Source organism: Urtica dioica, chromosome 5 (genome assembly GCF_054948205.1).
Source record: "Urtica dioica subsp. dioica isolate 48M chromosome 5, U.dioica_male_clone48M_v1_H2, whole genome shotgun sequence".
NCBI classification, from domain to species: Eukaryota; Viridiplantae; Streptophyta; class Magnoliopsida; order Rosales; family Urticaceae; genus Urtica; species Urtica dioica.
The window spans coordinates 1,681,032-1,696,890 of record NC_142760.1 but is presented as its reverse complement, the minus strand read 5'-3'; the positions used below and the strand labels follow the sequence as shown (position 1 = coordinate 1,696,890).

The window sequence follows — 15,859 nt, the reverse complement described above, 5'->3', positions numbered from 1 at the left end:
TTCGAAGATTTTGGGTATGAGGGTTTGAAGTTTTCGATGAATTTTTGGTGATTAAGATTGTTTTGATATGAAATCTTTGGTATTTTCGGTGTGAAATTTTGGGATGGGATGTAGTTTTGATTAGAGATTTTGGATTTTTTGGCTATGAAGTTCATAGCGGTTTGAAGGGATTTCGAAGATTTAAGTTTGCTTTGTTTATGTAATGGATTTATTTTTTGTAAACGATTTCAAAGTTTTCATTTAGTTTATGTGTTTGATTTCAGACGTTTCAGTTATTTTTTGTAATGGATTTTCAGAGTTTTCAGTTATTTTATGGAATGGATTTCAGAGTTTTCAGTTAGGTTATGTGAAGGATTTCATAGTTTGTAGTTAGTTTTTGTAAATGATTTCAGAGTTTTCAGTTATTTTATGGAATGGATTTCAGAGTTTTCAGTTAGGTTATGTAAAGGATTTCAGAGTTTTCAGGTATTTTTTGTAAATGATTTCATAGTTTTCTGTTATTTTATGGAATGGATTTCAGAGTTTTCAGTTAGGTTATGTAAAGGATTTCAGAGTTTTCAGGTAATTTTTGTAAATGATTTCAGAGTTTTCTGTTATTTTATGGAATGGATTTCAGAGTTTTCAGTTAGGTTATGTGAAGGATTTCAGAGTTTTCAGTTATTTTTTGTAAATGATTTCAGAGTTTTCTGTTATTTTATGGAATGGATTTCAGAGTTTTCAGTTAGGTTATGTGAAGGATTTCAGAGTTTTCAGTTATTTTTTGTAAATGATTTCAGAGTTTTCATTTAGTTTATGTAATGAATTTCAGAGTTTTCAGTTAGGTTATGTAAAGGATTTCAGAGTTTTCAGTTATCTTTTGTAAATGAGTTCAGAGTTTTCTGTTATTTTATGGAATGGATTTCAGAGTTTTCAGTTAGGTTATGTAAAGGATTTCAGAGTTTTCAGTTATGTTTATGTAATGAATTTCAGAGTTTTCAGTTAGGTTATGTAATAAATTTCAGAGTTTTCAGTTATCTTTTGTAAATGATTTCAGAGTTTTCAGTTAATTTTTTTTATGGATTTCAGAGTTTTCAGTTATTTTTTGTAATGGATTTCAGAGTTTTCAGCTAGTTTATATAATGATTTTCAAAGTTTTCAGTTAGTTTATGTAAAAGACTTCAGAGTTTGCAGTTATCTTTTTTTATGTATTTCAGAGTTTTCAGTTAGTTTATGTACAGGATTTCAGAGTTTTCAGTAAGTTTTCTGTGATTGATTCTTTATTTCGAACTTTTCTCATTTTTTTGTAGGCACCGAAGTATGAATTGTTAGTTCCCATCTGTAAGGATTACAGTGGTCAAATAAGTTTAAGAGGCAGCGGGTTCTTGAAGGTAATAAGCACACGATTTATGGTATTCGGATTACATGCTAGGTTGAAGGACACACAATTTAGTTGGATCGATTCCCCTTCCGTTACGGGTTTCAACTTTAATGGTGTGATTATAGACCAACTTCTCCAACGACGCATCCAGCAAAGATGTCAGGATGCAATTTACTTTGGTATCGGTAAGAATCCTATCCGTTTCGGAAGAAACGAGTTTGGTTTGATGACCGGACTAAAGTTTAGTACGCTTCCATCAACGGAAGAATTCAAGAAGCACCTTTCAAGCAACCGTCTGTTGAAGACGTATTTTCCTGACCCCGAACACGTTGATGACAACGACAAAAAACTTCACAAGGCACCGTCTGTTGCTGATTTAGAGGCAGCTTTTAACACGTGCACGAACAAAGAAGACTTGTACAAGCTCGGACTGTGTTTGATTGTGGAAGGCATCATACGAGGAAAGGATAGTTGGCAAGGTATTTGGGAGGAGTTGTTAAGTATGGTCGATGAGCTCCCATACTTTATGGCGTTTCCGTGGGGCCACGTTAGTTGGGCTGCCACTCTCGAGGGGTTGCTAGCGACGGACCCGAAACACCTGCGTACCTTATACGAGAATCGAGGTAAGAAGCAGAAGAAGGTTCAAGACGCAAAGTATGCGGTCCAAGGGTTTCTCCCTGCGGTTCAATTTTGGGCGTACGAGGCCATAGAGTTTGTCGGTGTAGAGTATGGCAAGAAATTGAGCGAGAATAGCATTCCGAGAATGCTCAAATGGGTGAGCATGAAACAAGCAAGACAGAAGGGGTTCACAAAAAAGTTAATCCGACAAAGCGTATGTTTTCTAACTTTTTTTCTTCGGAGATTTTATGTACATTTTCAGCTTCATTTCGACGTTTTCCAACTATTATGTATGATTAATTTCGAAGTTTTGTTTTATAGGTGGAGGCAACACCGACGCTTGAGCCTACCGATGGTGAGAAGAAGTATCTCTCCATACTCGAGAGACACCCATCTACTATACCAGAATATCCGGGTTACAATTCTGTTGTAGCGCACAAGAAGTCGGCGTACGTGAATGAAGAGGACGTTGGCCCACCACGTGGAGATGAGAATTTTTCAATACTTGAACGACGTTTGAGTGATGTGGAGCAGAATGTTAAGAAAATGTGTAGGGAGCAGAAGCGCATGAGGAAGCAAATCATGAGGTGGCAAAAAGACACGACTGAGAAACTCGATTATTTGGTAAGTGTCGTCCCGGGAAGCGCTACACAAGAAGAGAGGTATCCATCGGAGAAGTTTCCACGGCGGAGGTCACCATCGCCACATGGTAATCTCTCTCAACTGTGAATTTCGAAGTTTTTAGTTTTATATTGTTAATGATTTCGGAGTTTTATGGCTTTTTTTATATACTGTTTCGAATATTAGTTATTAATTTTTGGTGTTTTGTGACATAATTTTTGGCAGTGGAGAATGATTAAGGTTTATTTTTTGACCCTGACGAAGCTGTTAATATTCATGATGAAACTTTGGACCCTCCGGATGATGATGGTGAGGAGGAAGAAGAAGAAGATGATGACAACGATGAAGATGATGAAACTTTGGACCCTCCGGATGTCAACGATGGAGATGATGACAACGACGAAGATGAAGACGATGATGACGAAGGGATGGCAGCCCCCGAGACGACAAGCAACGTGGCAGCCCCGGAGACGACAAGCACCGTGGCAGCTCCCGAGACGGCAAGCGAGACGGCAGCCCCCGAGACGGCAAGCGAGACGGCAGCCCCCGAGGCGGAAGCCCCCGTGGCAGCCACCGAGACGGCAACCACCGTGAACGCCCCCGTGACGGCAACCACCGTGGCAGCCCTCGATGACGACGACGACTTCGTCAACCCTCCGACGAAAGAGACGGCAAGAACTGTGGCAGCCCCCACGACGGAAACCTCTGTGGCAGCCCCCGATGACGACGACGACGACTTCGTCAACCCTCCGGCGAAAGAATCTGTCCGTGTCTATGGTAAGTTCTCAATTTTCAAACTGTTGCCTATATTTCATGGTTTATGTTCTTTTTAATTCTTTTATGTTGGATTGTGTAGTTTCGAAGAGAAAGAGCAAGCGGCCCATAAAGTATGATGATTACACTCCGTTGAACACAGCCAAACTGAAAAGCCTGAAAAAGGGGTGATGAACATTACTTTGGATGAAAATTGGGTTTGTAATGTTTGTTGATAATAACTTTGGTAGTTTTGGAGACTAGTTTTTTTGGATGAAAATTGGGTTTGTAATGTTTGTTGATAATAACTTTGGTAGTTTTGGAGAATAGTTTTTTGGATGATATTTTGGTTTGTAATGTATACATGAACCCGAAATGTCTGAAATCCTTGACAAAAAATTACTGAAATGTCTGAAATCATTGACAAAAAATTACTGAAATGTCTGAAATCAAGCACATACACTAACTGAAAACTCCGAAATCAAACACATAAAATAACTGAAATGTCTGAAATCAAGCACATACACTAACTGAAAACTCTGAAATCAAACACAAAAAATTACTGAAATATCTGAAATCCATTATAAAAATTATCTGAAAACTCTGAAATCAAACATACAAAATAACTGAAATATCTGAAATCCATTATAAAAATTATCTGAAAACTCTGAAATCAAACACATAAAATAACTGAAATGTCTGAAATCAAGCAAATAAACTAACTGAAAACTCCGAAATCAAACACATAAAATAACTGAAATGTCTGAAATCAAGCACATAAAATAACTGAAAACTCCGAAATCAAACACATAAAATAACTGAAATGTCTGAAATCAAGCAAATAAACTAACTGAAAACTCCGAAATCAAACACATAAAATAACTGAAATGTCTGAAATCAAGCACATAAAATAACTGAAAACTCCGAAATCAAACACATAAAATAACTGAAATGTCTGAAATCCATTATAAAAATTATCTGAAAACTCTGAAATCAAACACATAAAATAACTGAAATGTCTGAAATCAAGCACATAAAATAACTGAAAACTCCGAAATCAAACACATAAAGTAACTGAAATGTCTGAAATCAAACAAATAAACTAACTGAAAACTCCGAAATCAAACACATAAAATAACTGAAATGTCTGAAATCAAGCACATAAAATAACTGAAAACTCCGAAATCAAACACATAAAATAACTGAAATGTCTGAAATCCATTATAAAAATTATCTGAAAACTCTGAAATCAAACACATAAAATAACTGAAATGTCTGAAATCAAGCAAATAAACTAACTGAAAACTCCGAAATCAAACACATAAAATAAATGAAATGTCTGAAATTAATCACATAAACTAACTGAAATGTCTGAAAATTAGCTGAAAACCCTGAAATCAAACACATAAAATAACTTAAATGTCTGAAATCCAATACTACTGACGAAAAGTACACGACTTCCTATTATGTCCTCTACCTCCACAAATACTACATTTGCGCTGAACAACAATGACTTCACCTTGAGACGGCAAACGTTTGATCTTGCGCCGTCCTCCTTTGCTCTTCTTCTTCGGCCGACCGGCGGGGTTTTTCGCAACAGGTACCTTGACCTCCATATTCAACAGCTCTTCTGGAGCATTCCACTCGTTTTCAGGACCACAAGGGTACACAGCATCCATGTAGGCTGCTCTCCAACTTTCTACTCGATAGAAAGGGTGACACAATGAATACACATCGATGTTACGCTTTGTTGCGACACACGTCGCATGCATGCAAGGGAGACCAAGAAGTTGAAACAACCCGCATGTGCATTCTTTTGTCAACATGTTTACCGTGCCATCCTCGTCTCCATCAAGTACTAAGAACTCATGTTGCGTAACCCCCGAATATTGCAAATGGCGACCCTTTTGAACTTGAAGTCGTAAGTCCTCATCAAATTTTGGACTCAGTTTGGTCTTCGCATTTCCAGATTTTTCTCTTCGCTTGAAGAACCATTCTTGAAGAGTAAATCGAATGCATTCCACCATGCTACAAATTGGGAATGTTCTAGCGTCCTTTATCCTCTTGTTGAAGCTTTCCGCGTAGTTACTCGTCAATAAATTGTACCTGTTGTTAAAATATTCGAAGTCGCATTGTAAATCTAAGAAACAAACCAAAATCTTCGAAATAAAGTACTACCTGCTTGTGAACTTACCTTTTTCCAGGAAAGTACGACCGAGCAAACCTTTCAATTCCAATGTCTTCCAGATATTTAGCAAGGTTTGGATCTTTACGCCTTAGCTTCTCGAATTGAGCATGGAAAACAGATTTTCTCCAAGCATAACATGCGCCATACATCTCTGGGCCACAAACATCGGTTTTGAACACATGAGCAACATTCATACTTAGATGCTGGTAGCAGATCCCGTGATAACACTCTGGATACACAACCGGTATAGCATGAAGGATACTCGCGTGCCTAAAACAAAGCGTTTGAAACATAAATATTAGATCAACTAAAATATTCGAAATGTACTTCTCAGAAAACCTAAAATCTCTGAAATAACATTCCAAAATTGTCGAAACAAAACTAAAATCTTCGAAATTAAGTACCTGTCTGATATGAAACAAAGATCTGGCGGGGAACCGATGGTCTCTCTCAGTTTCCGAAGGAAGTAGGTCCAAGAGTGATTATTTTCGGTGTCTACAACAGCAAATGCAAGTGGAAACAATTGGTCATTTGCATCTAATGCAATCGCCGATAATATCTGCCCTCCGTACTTTGTCTTCAAGAAACTACCATCGATACATATCACAGGTCGACATGATGCAAATCCCCGTATACAAGCTCCAAGGGCCCAAAAACAGTACCGAAATCGACTGCCGGAGTCAAGAACAAGGTCAGTAACCGAACCTGGATTTTTTTGTTCTAATGCGTAGAAGTAAGCAGGTAACCGCTTGTATGACTCGTCAAGTGTACCCCTTATGTACCCAATTGCCGTCTCCTTGCATCTCCAAGCCTTCTCGTAACTCAAATTTATCCCATACTCCTTTCGTACATCTTCTATGATGTTCCTTGGTGTATATGATGTCGATTGAAGACTATACTTATGCTTGATAACATGTCCTACAATCCATGGTGCAGCTTGAAGTTGGCCACTAGCAGGGGCATCAATCGAACAAGTATGTGTAGAAACATACACACTCACTTCGAACATATCACTGTTTGGTAGTTTATTCCCTCTCAATTTCCAAGTACAATCACCAGCTTTGCACTTGACTACCCATCGACTCCTGCTTGTTTCGAAGACCCTATACTGAAAGCTCTTTCTCATTGCAAGCATGGCAACTTTAGTTTTCAAATCAAACTTATTATCAAAAATTTGCCCAACACATATGTCCGAAGAACTGGCAGTGGATGAAGGCGTACTTACATTTTCCTCCGAATCGGGAATTGAAACATGTGCATCCCATAATTTTGACTTCTTATGAGGCGTCGCCGATACTGGCTCTGACATGGGAATATCATTATCATTCATAACCGGATTATCCTCACAATAGAATCCGCTTGCATCAAAATCTTCCTCATCATCGCCATCTTCATCTTCCTCATCATCACCATCCTTACCTTCCTCATCACCCTCTTCATCGCATGGCGCCTGAAAATCATTCACCTCGACGCTAATACCTAAGCATGCTACCTGAGAATTTGGGGTTGGTGAAACTGCCCTGCTTGGAGTTGTATCAAGAGCTGCATCAACAATGTTTCTTTTCACGGGGGTTACGCATAAGGAAATCCTCAGCTTGGATTGACCAGAATTCTCTAACATAAATGCCGTCACACTAGCGTCCGATGCCAAAATGAGAGGAGGCATTGGTCTTCCAGCCCAAACATACGCAGCTTCAAGTTTCAAATCGTATAACGACTTGTCGACACAAAAAGCTTCGTACATAGCGATTAATAGCTCCGCCCGAGATATGTCTTTCGCGAGTGCACGGAGTTCGAATCGCGATTCATTAGTATATTCCCATTTTGTACCTTTGTTCACCCAAGTACCATCAAATAAACAACATATATTAACGTTTGAACCTGTTAAGAAGTTAAAAATTTGAGTTTAAACGATATCTTTTCTGGGAATCGAAATCTTCGAAATGAAATCAAAATAACAACTATAAACGTCGAAATTACAGACAACAATTTCGGACTTTTTTCTGGATCCAACATGACGAACTCAAACTCTTTTTTTCAGGAAATCAAACAAATCTCTTACAAAATATCATCGAATTAGGGATCGAAACTTACCCATATATCTTCAGGTTTGCCGTGCGTTGGGGTTTGCGACGACCGTGGAGATGGGCGTGCTTGGCTGTGGCTTGGCTGGTTCGCGACTCGGCTGGAGGGCTATGTTGTTCGCGAGATTGCTGGACTGGCGACGACGGCTGAGTGGCGACGACGGCTGCGGGCTAGGGCTCTGAGTGGCTCTGAGGATGGTTTCTTTTTTTCTTTTTTTTTTTGAAAGGGAAACGTGCTTGGCTGTGGGCTGCACGTTTTTTTTTCTTTTGTTTTGGTTTCTGAATTGAAAAAGACAACTGGAGTGAGTGAAGGATTGATTTTGAAAAAAAAATTCATTTAAGGGTAATTTGGACTTTTTACATGGTGATATGCTTGGTTTTCCTAAGGGAACCAAAACATGGTTTGGTTTTCAAATCACATGCTTTATCAAGCTTGCTTTATCAAGTTTCCCTTTACAAATGGAGCAGTTTCAATTAGTTATTCAAACTAGAATAAACGACCCAAATCATTCACTCGGTATAATTTTGCTGGCTCTGGATTACAGTCGGAATAGAAGTGTTAGAACATGGGAGTTAGTTTTTCGTGTAAATTGTGCGTGTGAGAAGCCAAACGACGGATTAATGATTGATAAACAAAATTGAAAAAAAAAATGAACTCAAGAGTAATATGAATAAATAATAGCTGCCCAGAAATTACTACTGCATAAACAAACTACTTCCTTCCTGTGATTATCATACAAAGCTCCCAGGGAACTAAAAAAAAAAGACTGAGATCAATTGATGTAAAAATATAGACCCTCCAGTGCCAGCTGGCTCTTTTTTTCTTTTGGCAGAATTAGAGGCACTAATCAATCAATCTACTTGCTAAAGAATAGACTCCTTTTCTTTGCTTTTCTTCTTTCACCAGCCTGCTAGTATCATCAAAAGACCAAATCCCCACAAATTAATGAACATTTTTATGACAATTACAACAAAAATGAAGAGAGACAGAGAGAGAGAGAGAGACAGAGAGAGAGAGAGAGAGAGAGAGAGAGAGAGAGAGAGAGAGAAAGAGATTGGCACACATACCCTCATAATGAATAATCTCAAGATGACCACCACTGTATCTCTAGAACTGCAATACCAGAAAGGGAAAGGGAAAAAAAATTGTAAGTTGAATCATTGTCCAAATAAACTGAACTAAATAATATCTAACTTAGCATAACACCAAAATTTGAAACCTGTTCATTTCCGTACTGTCATGCCTTTTCATGGCATATTAATCAATCAAATTGTTGACAATGAGAAGCGTTACAAACAGAAAATTACGCTCCTATGCAAAATATTCTAACTTATAACCCCGAATTATTATTTTAAATAATGATCATTTCCTTGCTCTCCAACAGAAATAGTGTTCAAGACAAAGTTGTTCAAATATCTCAACGTAGCTAACACGTGTAGTATAGCAGCAAGGAAAAAAAAATGATAATTCTAAACAATCAATACTAGTATTGATGTTAGAAGTTGTCACATGCTTATATTAACATCATATAATTTTTGTTACTTACATATCGGATTCATCGTCTACTTTTAGGATATGTTGAACCTCGCCGGAACCAGTGATAACAAATTCCGTCGGGTTTCCATAAGGAATCACAACCTGTATTACAAGAAAACGTGACCCAAGCAGATTACGAGACTGCCAGCAGAATTCTAATGAATATATATATATATATATATATATATATATATATATATATGTATATATATATATACCAGGAACATACTAAAACACTTCTTTACCAAAACAATCCTATTCGGTTTGACCCAAAAACCATTCATGAATTAGGCAGCATTTCCATCGAGATTGCCAAGTCCTTTATAATTATTAAATAGTCAACTGAAACTAATGAATTGGCAAAATTTACAAAAAATGCGAGAAGTACCAGATTTTTTTATCCCATCAATATTTGTATTGACGGCGTAATTTTGGCTATTTTACTAAAAACTTGAAACTTTGGCTATTTTACTAATCAATTAGTTTCACATGGATATTTTGTATAAATTTTTCGGGAAAAAAAAAAGGTAGGAATAATTACAGTTGTGGTGGATGAAAACTTTTCTGTGATAACAAGACCGCTGGCGCCAGTGCACTTAATAGTGCAAGCTTCCCTCTTAACTTCCAATATGGCTTGCTCCCATATGTCTAGATATCTGGTCTGGAAAACACAAGTGATAAACCTTTGAGTCACTTACTGAAAATTCTTAAATAACTTCTTTTTTATTTTATTTTATTACAGAAAGGAAAGAAATGTAGCATGCAAATTTTGCGAAAATATTACAGCGAAATCTTACCGACATCGAGACTTTGTAAGAAGCACGGCCAGAATGAAGAGTTTTCTCTATGTGGTTTTGCATTTCAGGATCTATATAGCATAGCACAGTAAACATAGTGTCAAGAAATAGTTCTGAATATGTTAAATGAGAGAGAGAGAGAGAGAGAGAGAGAGAGACGGAGATATAAATTAGGAGCAGAAAGATGTTAGGCAACATATTAATATTTGGCATTTTCTATGTTTAAAGCAGTGAATTTTCTTTTTCATGGAAATAGTTTACCAATCAGCTAGTGATGAATGCTTGGACTAAGCCAAGAAGAAGAGAAAATTTTGAGTATAGAATGGAGCCATATCGCTATTCCAAAAAAAAATTATTATTTTACCACACATCAGTATTAAGCAATATTAATAACATCTCCAGGGAAAAATGACATCTCATACCCACCGGATTCTATCAAATACAACAGAAGAGAGCATAAAATTTGTATAGTTGTTACTTAATTCTCTTAATTACACTTACTAATAAAGTGAGAAAAAAAAACTAAAGAATGAAAAGATTACTCACCAAATGTTATCTTTCTATGGTCATTGGCAAGGACTTTTACAAGCTCACCCTACAAAAGAAGCAAGAAAAATATAACACTTTGGCAAGTTCTAATTACAGAACAAGTAAAAAAGACATTGCAGCATCTTATTACACCTATTTATTTACACATACATACATATATATATGTACAGTTTCTTATGGAAAAATAGAATTTGTAGCTTGTGGGTTGGTTTTTTTTTTTTTTTTTTCCTTTTCCCACAGTTAACAAACTGTTATTCTGCCATCAACCTTATTGAAAATCTTGAAACAATTTCAGAGTAAATACCTTGCGCTTCCTATCATCCAGAGGTTGGACCTCTAAGGCAAGGTATGTATCGACATCATCGGCAGTGACAAGATAGTTTGGTTGTTTGGCTCCTGTGATGAAATACAGTTTAGATGTCCATCTGAAGAAGCACCAAAGAAAATAGACCATTGACAGAGAAATGAAACAACATCATACCTTCGATATAATTAACAGATCCATCTTCAAGATACCGTACCCACTGCAAGGGCAGACAAGCACGACAGGTACGCACTTAGTACGTAAAACAAAAACCTACCGTGGTATTCACTATTTTGGTTTAGTTGTGTATCAGAGAACGTCATTAATAAAAAAAGAAAAAAATATTAACACTGCACCTCAAAATTGCAACTGGTCGTCCCATTGATAGAGTATCCAGATGCTTGAAGTTCTCGCCCTGGATAAGCTTCGCCTGCAATCTGAAGACCTTCTATTGCTGGTAAAGGATCATCATCCGCGGCTATAAATTGCAGAAGCAGCTCAATTCAGAGCGGGTAACAGAAAAAATTAGACAAACTTGGCAAGTAGCGACAAATAGCAGAAGGATGGAAAAAAAAAAAAAAAAGTCGATGCTAGAAATTGTTACCCTCGGAAAAAGAGGAAGACGGTTCTTCCAGAACTGGTGGCAGAAATGGAGAATAAGAGGAACTAGGGTCTTCCATTGATGTCGAGTAAGGAGGGTTTCCCGAACCCCAATTGGCCTGTGCTTCTCTCTCGTTCTGGTTTCCTTCACCATCACGATCTTCCATCTCAGTGTTGGTGACAGGATCACGAAATGTGACCTGCTTATTTGCCATTTCTTCACCGTAACGAGGGCCACGACTCACGGCTACTTGGGTAGGCATATCTTGTGCTAAACTCGCACGGCTAAATACGTGGAATATATTACCAACAATTACATTTTTCTGAGCAGTATAAATGCATGATGCGAGAGAGATATACTAACCAATGACAATCTATTAATCAACATAACTAGGGAATCAATATATCATTCAAGGAACTGTTTGGTATACCTCTTGGGTAACAAATAAGAGAGAGAATTCCTGTCAACAATGCTGCTGATGCAGGTTCGAGGACTTACAAGGTCTACTGGGTATGTTGCTTTTGTTTTCTTAACAGGGAACACCATGAAATTCTATCGTTTTCTTTTTCTTTTTTTCTAAATGGAACTATATTCTAAAAGTAAAGAATATGTAATGGCGGCAGAGTGCCTTACTGTATAAAAAAATATAAATATAAATATAAATATAAATCTCACTCTTATGTCGAAAAAGGAAAAAAAAAATTATATATATTTGCATTGTTTAGCAGAAATATAATTGTCCAAGCATTACAAACAAGCCTTCATTCTCGGTTGCCAATAATTGTTAAAATATATCTTCGTCTACTATTGCAGATTGTTTTGGAAATGTTCATGCATAGATGCCTATCAAAGGCATCGACATGCAGTTAAAACGGATTTAGAACCCACCACCAACAAATTTAGATGGTTGCCATTTTTTGACGAGGCTCACCTGCTTGGAATCGGTGAATACCTTCCCGCGTCATCGTGCTCCAAATTCTGTGCCACACCACTCACATCTGCTGGTTTTTGTTGAACCCACAGATCCAGTTCCGCAGCTGGCTGTGCCTCGACGTTAGGTACAGGTATTTTTCCTTGGGAATAAACCGGCTGAGGAACCAACTCGAGCCCATTCGTATTCTAGGAAAACAAAGAAACAAAGCAAGTTATGGAGAAAAATAAACTGGCGTCATTATAATAGGAGATATAAGGAGTTGTGAACATACGGAATTCATGAGTGCAGTGCCAATAGGATGGGACGCGGAATGTGTGGCGATATTTGATTGGCTGACATCTGCTCGCCAAGGGGTTAACTGATACTGTGATTCTTTAAGTTTTGTCTACAATTAAAAAAAAAATTAATTTATATATATAAAATAGTCTGCAATTCAGAGATTATTCCCACATCAAACTATGAAATACAGTTCAATCAAGCAAGATGAGGACACTGATAAGAGCGAAAAATGTGAGAATTTCCACTGGCAATGCATACCTCGGTAAGGAGAAGCTTCTCTTGCAAATGCTTGAAAAGAACCTGCGACAAAGAAGTTCAGAGGAAAAGAAAAAGGCAGACAAGTTCAACCACGCATTCAACCACTGATAAAGTATTGTTTAGCAGTTAGATAAATTTAAAGCCAAGTCTCAGACTAACATAGAAAACACATTCAACCGATGGAAAGAATGCATGGGTGGGTTCTCATAGATCACTTCCAATTTCCATATGGAGGTGACCTCGGCACCAAGGTTGGTCTTGCGCTAAATTAAACTCAAACCCAAAAACAAATTCTAACGATACCAAAAAATATAACAGAAAATAAAAATATCCAGCCGCTTTATAAATAGATTACAATTTAAATCAAGCTATTTAAGGCTGACCTTAACATTGCTCACAATCGACTGGGCATCCATAACTGGTGGCTGCAGAGAGTACTCTGCCAGAAGGGGTAACAATGATGAAACAAATGTCGATCTTTCTTGTTGAGCATCCTAGCAAAGCAAATAAAAACATTTGTGAATTAGCAAAAGCTTTTGTAACTTCTCTTTCAGTATCACTAACAAAGCCATTATCAACAATAAAAGCACATTAATTAAAAAAAAAAAAAAAAAAAAAGACTACCTGTAATGCATATGTCAGACGTATATTTTCTTCAATAATATCTTGTCTGTACGATAGAGCTTTTGATCCGGCATCAATGAGGTCCTGTTGCTGCTGGTCAAAGGCCTGATGGCATAATGATAAAACCCATTAAATGGATATCCCAAAGTATAAGATAAGCCAAATACAAGAGGAATTGAATTCTTCTATTATTAATGAGGAGCCTGAATTTTAGAATAGTTATATTGCTAGTTGAAAAACCTACGGAAAACAAAGAGGACAACAGTTATATAAATGTGAAGGAAAAAAAAAAAAAAAAAAAAAGCTGTCTTCCTTACCAAACGCATATGAGCAATTCGCTTTTCCAGAACATGTTTTTCATTGCGTATTTGTGCTTCCTGTCATAAGCTAGACATTAGACAATCTGAGTAACATGTGACCAAAATGCCACAGGAGTAGAAAGAAAAATAAGATAAAAGTGTGATACAAAGAATACATTTTTTTGTATATAAGACACTCAAATAAAATAAAAAGAAAGCTTTGGGGAAGCCAAAGCAAAATACAAACTAGAGGGCTGTGCCCATTCTCGAATGAAGTCTGCCCGAGAAATATGAAAAAGGAAAGAAACTAATGCTGAAAGCCATAGAGAAATCGAATGATTTATCAAAATCCAAAGGTCCTCGCTTAAGAGGGGTTTGTCTTCAAACATGCATTTATTCCGATGGTAATAAAAAAAAAAAATTTTAAAAAGACATCTTTGCCGCGTGTTAAAATTTACCTTTATTGAGTAATCTGCCAGGTGTTTACGCAATAGCATAATTTCTTCTTCATGTTCTTGTACCTTATGACCAAGATCCTACAAAATACAAATTAAAATGGAACTGGTGCATTACAAAACGAAAAAGGATGAAAAAAAAAACACACACACACACACACACATACACAGAAACTACCTGCTTCCAGAGGCTATTCTGATGATTCAATTCAGTTATCGGCATCAACCCCTGTCCAGAGTTTAAACGTTGATCATGCTCTCCATCCAACCTAATACACAAACATAATAGTACCTAAAATGTTCATACTCTTTATCATGAAACAGAATATACAAAGAACCACCATTCACTTCCAATTCGAGTACCTTCTCGGAGAGAAAGAACCCGTGGAGGGAGAAGAGAAGCCAGCACTATCTGCAGTTTGTTGACCACCGGGAAGCCCTTTAATCGTTCCATTCATCATCTTGCCACCTTCAAAGCGATTTTCCGTCAGGTTTTGTGCCATGGAAACATCACTATCCCGCTTCATCCTCTCCGGCCGATTTTGGAGTGAAATAGGCCTTTCTGACATCGATTCGTCTTGTTTCTGCCGATAATGAATTTTCCAGATGTTTCATTAAAAAAAAGTTGGATACTTAAGCTTTTAGAGAAAAAGAACACTATTCACTCGGCACTTGTTCATTACTCACGAAAAATAGAGTATTTTTTTGTTTAACGAGCCATAACGCGATATAGCACATTCGAGTTTTAGAGGTCCATAACTCCTCAGTCCTCACTTACTTTCCCGGTCTATCAGATTTTATACGTTGGAGGAGTTCACATCCAATCCCTCGCTGTTCATTTTACAAGGTCAAGAATCCCTAACGCTTTTCTTCATCTTTTTATGTGGCATTCACATTTCGAAACCATCCAATTCCAATCGACACATACAATTTCTAGTAACATTTCAATCTACATCTTAACATTTCATCTTCTCGCGAAGATCAATCGCTCTTTTCATTCACTACACTCTCGCCGAAAACTCTCAACCTATCAACACTAAAAACAAACACAGAGAAATCGATAGCGAATGGAAAGAAGAGGACTCACGAGTTTCTCGATCAGAAGATTCCTGTTCTGCAGCTCGAGCCTCAGACGGTTGTTCTCTTCGACCTGTTGCTTGATCGTCGCCTCCGCGGCCTCGACGGCCTTCATGACCTGAAACAGACTGTCGTTCGGATTCTCCGACGCCGACTCGCTCAGCGCTGCCGCGGCCGCCGAAGAAGACGACGGCTCGCTCCCTAACCCTAGCTTCATCCCGGAGAATTTCTCCTCAAGCCTCCCATCGAAACCGTTCTCCATCGCCGACACGGTGGTTCACCGACGATGGGAATCTAGGGTTTCCAGTTCTTCCCCTTTTTCTTCAGTATCAGAAGAGCATCACTGTCCAATAATAATAATGCTACTCCGGCTCCGACTGAGAATCGAATTGATTGGAACAAGAAATGAAAATTAAAGAAAACCGAAACCCAATAAATAAATAAACAGCTTATTCAAAATCGATGGATTGTTTTGTTATTATTATCATTCCGTGTATATGTGTTGTGTTTGTGTGTGGTTTGGT

The 15,859-nt window shown here is 37.6% G+C and overlaps 3 protein-coding genes across 5 annotated transcripts; 1 reads left to right on the top strand and 2 right to left on the bottom strand.

The window, feature by feature from the left end:
* The first annotated feature begins 1,355 nt into the window (after positions 1–1,355).
* On the top strand, positions 1,356–3,626 carry LOC149394752 (uncharacterized). Its single transcript, XM_089615326.1, has 4 exons — positions 1,356–2,189; positions 2,297–2,684; positions 2,837–3,373; positions 3,453–3,626. Exons 1-4 carry the CDS (start codon positions 1,386–1,388, stop codon positions 3,539–3,541), a joined length of 1,818 nt encoding a protein of 605 aa, XP_089471452.1. The 5' UTR covers positions 1,356–1,385; the 3' UTR covers positions 3,542–3,626.
* A 1,159-nt stretch (positions 3,627–4,785) lies between these two features.
* Positions 4,786–7,203, bottom strand: LOC149394751 (uncharacterized). Its single transcript, XM_089615325.1, has 3 exons — positions 5,942–7,203; positions 5,544–5,807; positions 4,786–5,455 (listed from the first exon to the last, which is right to left on the bottom strand). The coding sequence occupies exons 1-3, from the start codon at positions 7,201–7,203 to the stop codon at positions 4,786–4,788; spliced, it is 2,196 nt and encodes a 731-aa protein (XP_089471451.1).
* A 1,069-nt stretch (positions 7,204–8,272) lies between these two features.
* On the bottom strand, positions 8,273–15,841 carry LOC149394750 (uncharacterized). 3 transcript variants are annotated; one of them, XM_089614958.1, is made up of 20 exons: positions 15,346–15,840; positions 14,622–14,842; positions 14,437–14,527; positions 14,262–14,339; positions 13,822–13,881; positions 13,505–13,609; positions 13,264–13,374; positions 12,881–12,922; positions 12,615–12,728; positions 12,341–12,528; positions 11,413–11,693; positions 11,165–11,286; positions 10,986–11,028; positions 10,809–10,900; positions 10,502–10,550; positions 9,956–10,026; positions 9,700–9,819; positions 9,169–9,260; positions 8,690–8,735; positions 8,273–8,532 (listed from the first exon to the last, which is right to left on the bottom strand). In XM_089614958.1, the coding sequence occupies exons 1-20, from the start codon at positions 15,595–15,597 to the stop codon at positions 8,479–8,481; spliced, it is 2,232 nt and encodes a 743-aa protein (XP_089471084.1). In that variant the 5' UTR covers positions 15,598–15,840; the 3' UTR covers positions 8,273–8,478. The 3 variants fall into 3 exon arrangements, 2 of the variants coding, with proteins under 2 accessions (XP_089471084.1, XP_089471085.1); XM_089614959.1 differs by having other exon boundaries at positions 8,273–8,529; positions 15,346–15,839; XR_016297052.1 differs by lacking the exons at positions 8,273–8,532; positions 8,690–8,735; positions 9,169–9,260 and having other exon boundaries at positions 9,735–9,819; positions 10,986–11,081; positions 15,346–15,841.
* Between the last annotated feature and the right edge of the window lie 18 nt (positions 15,842–15,859).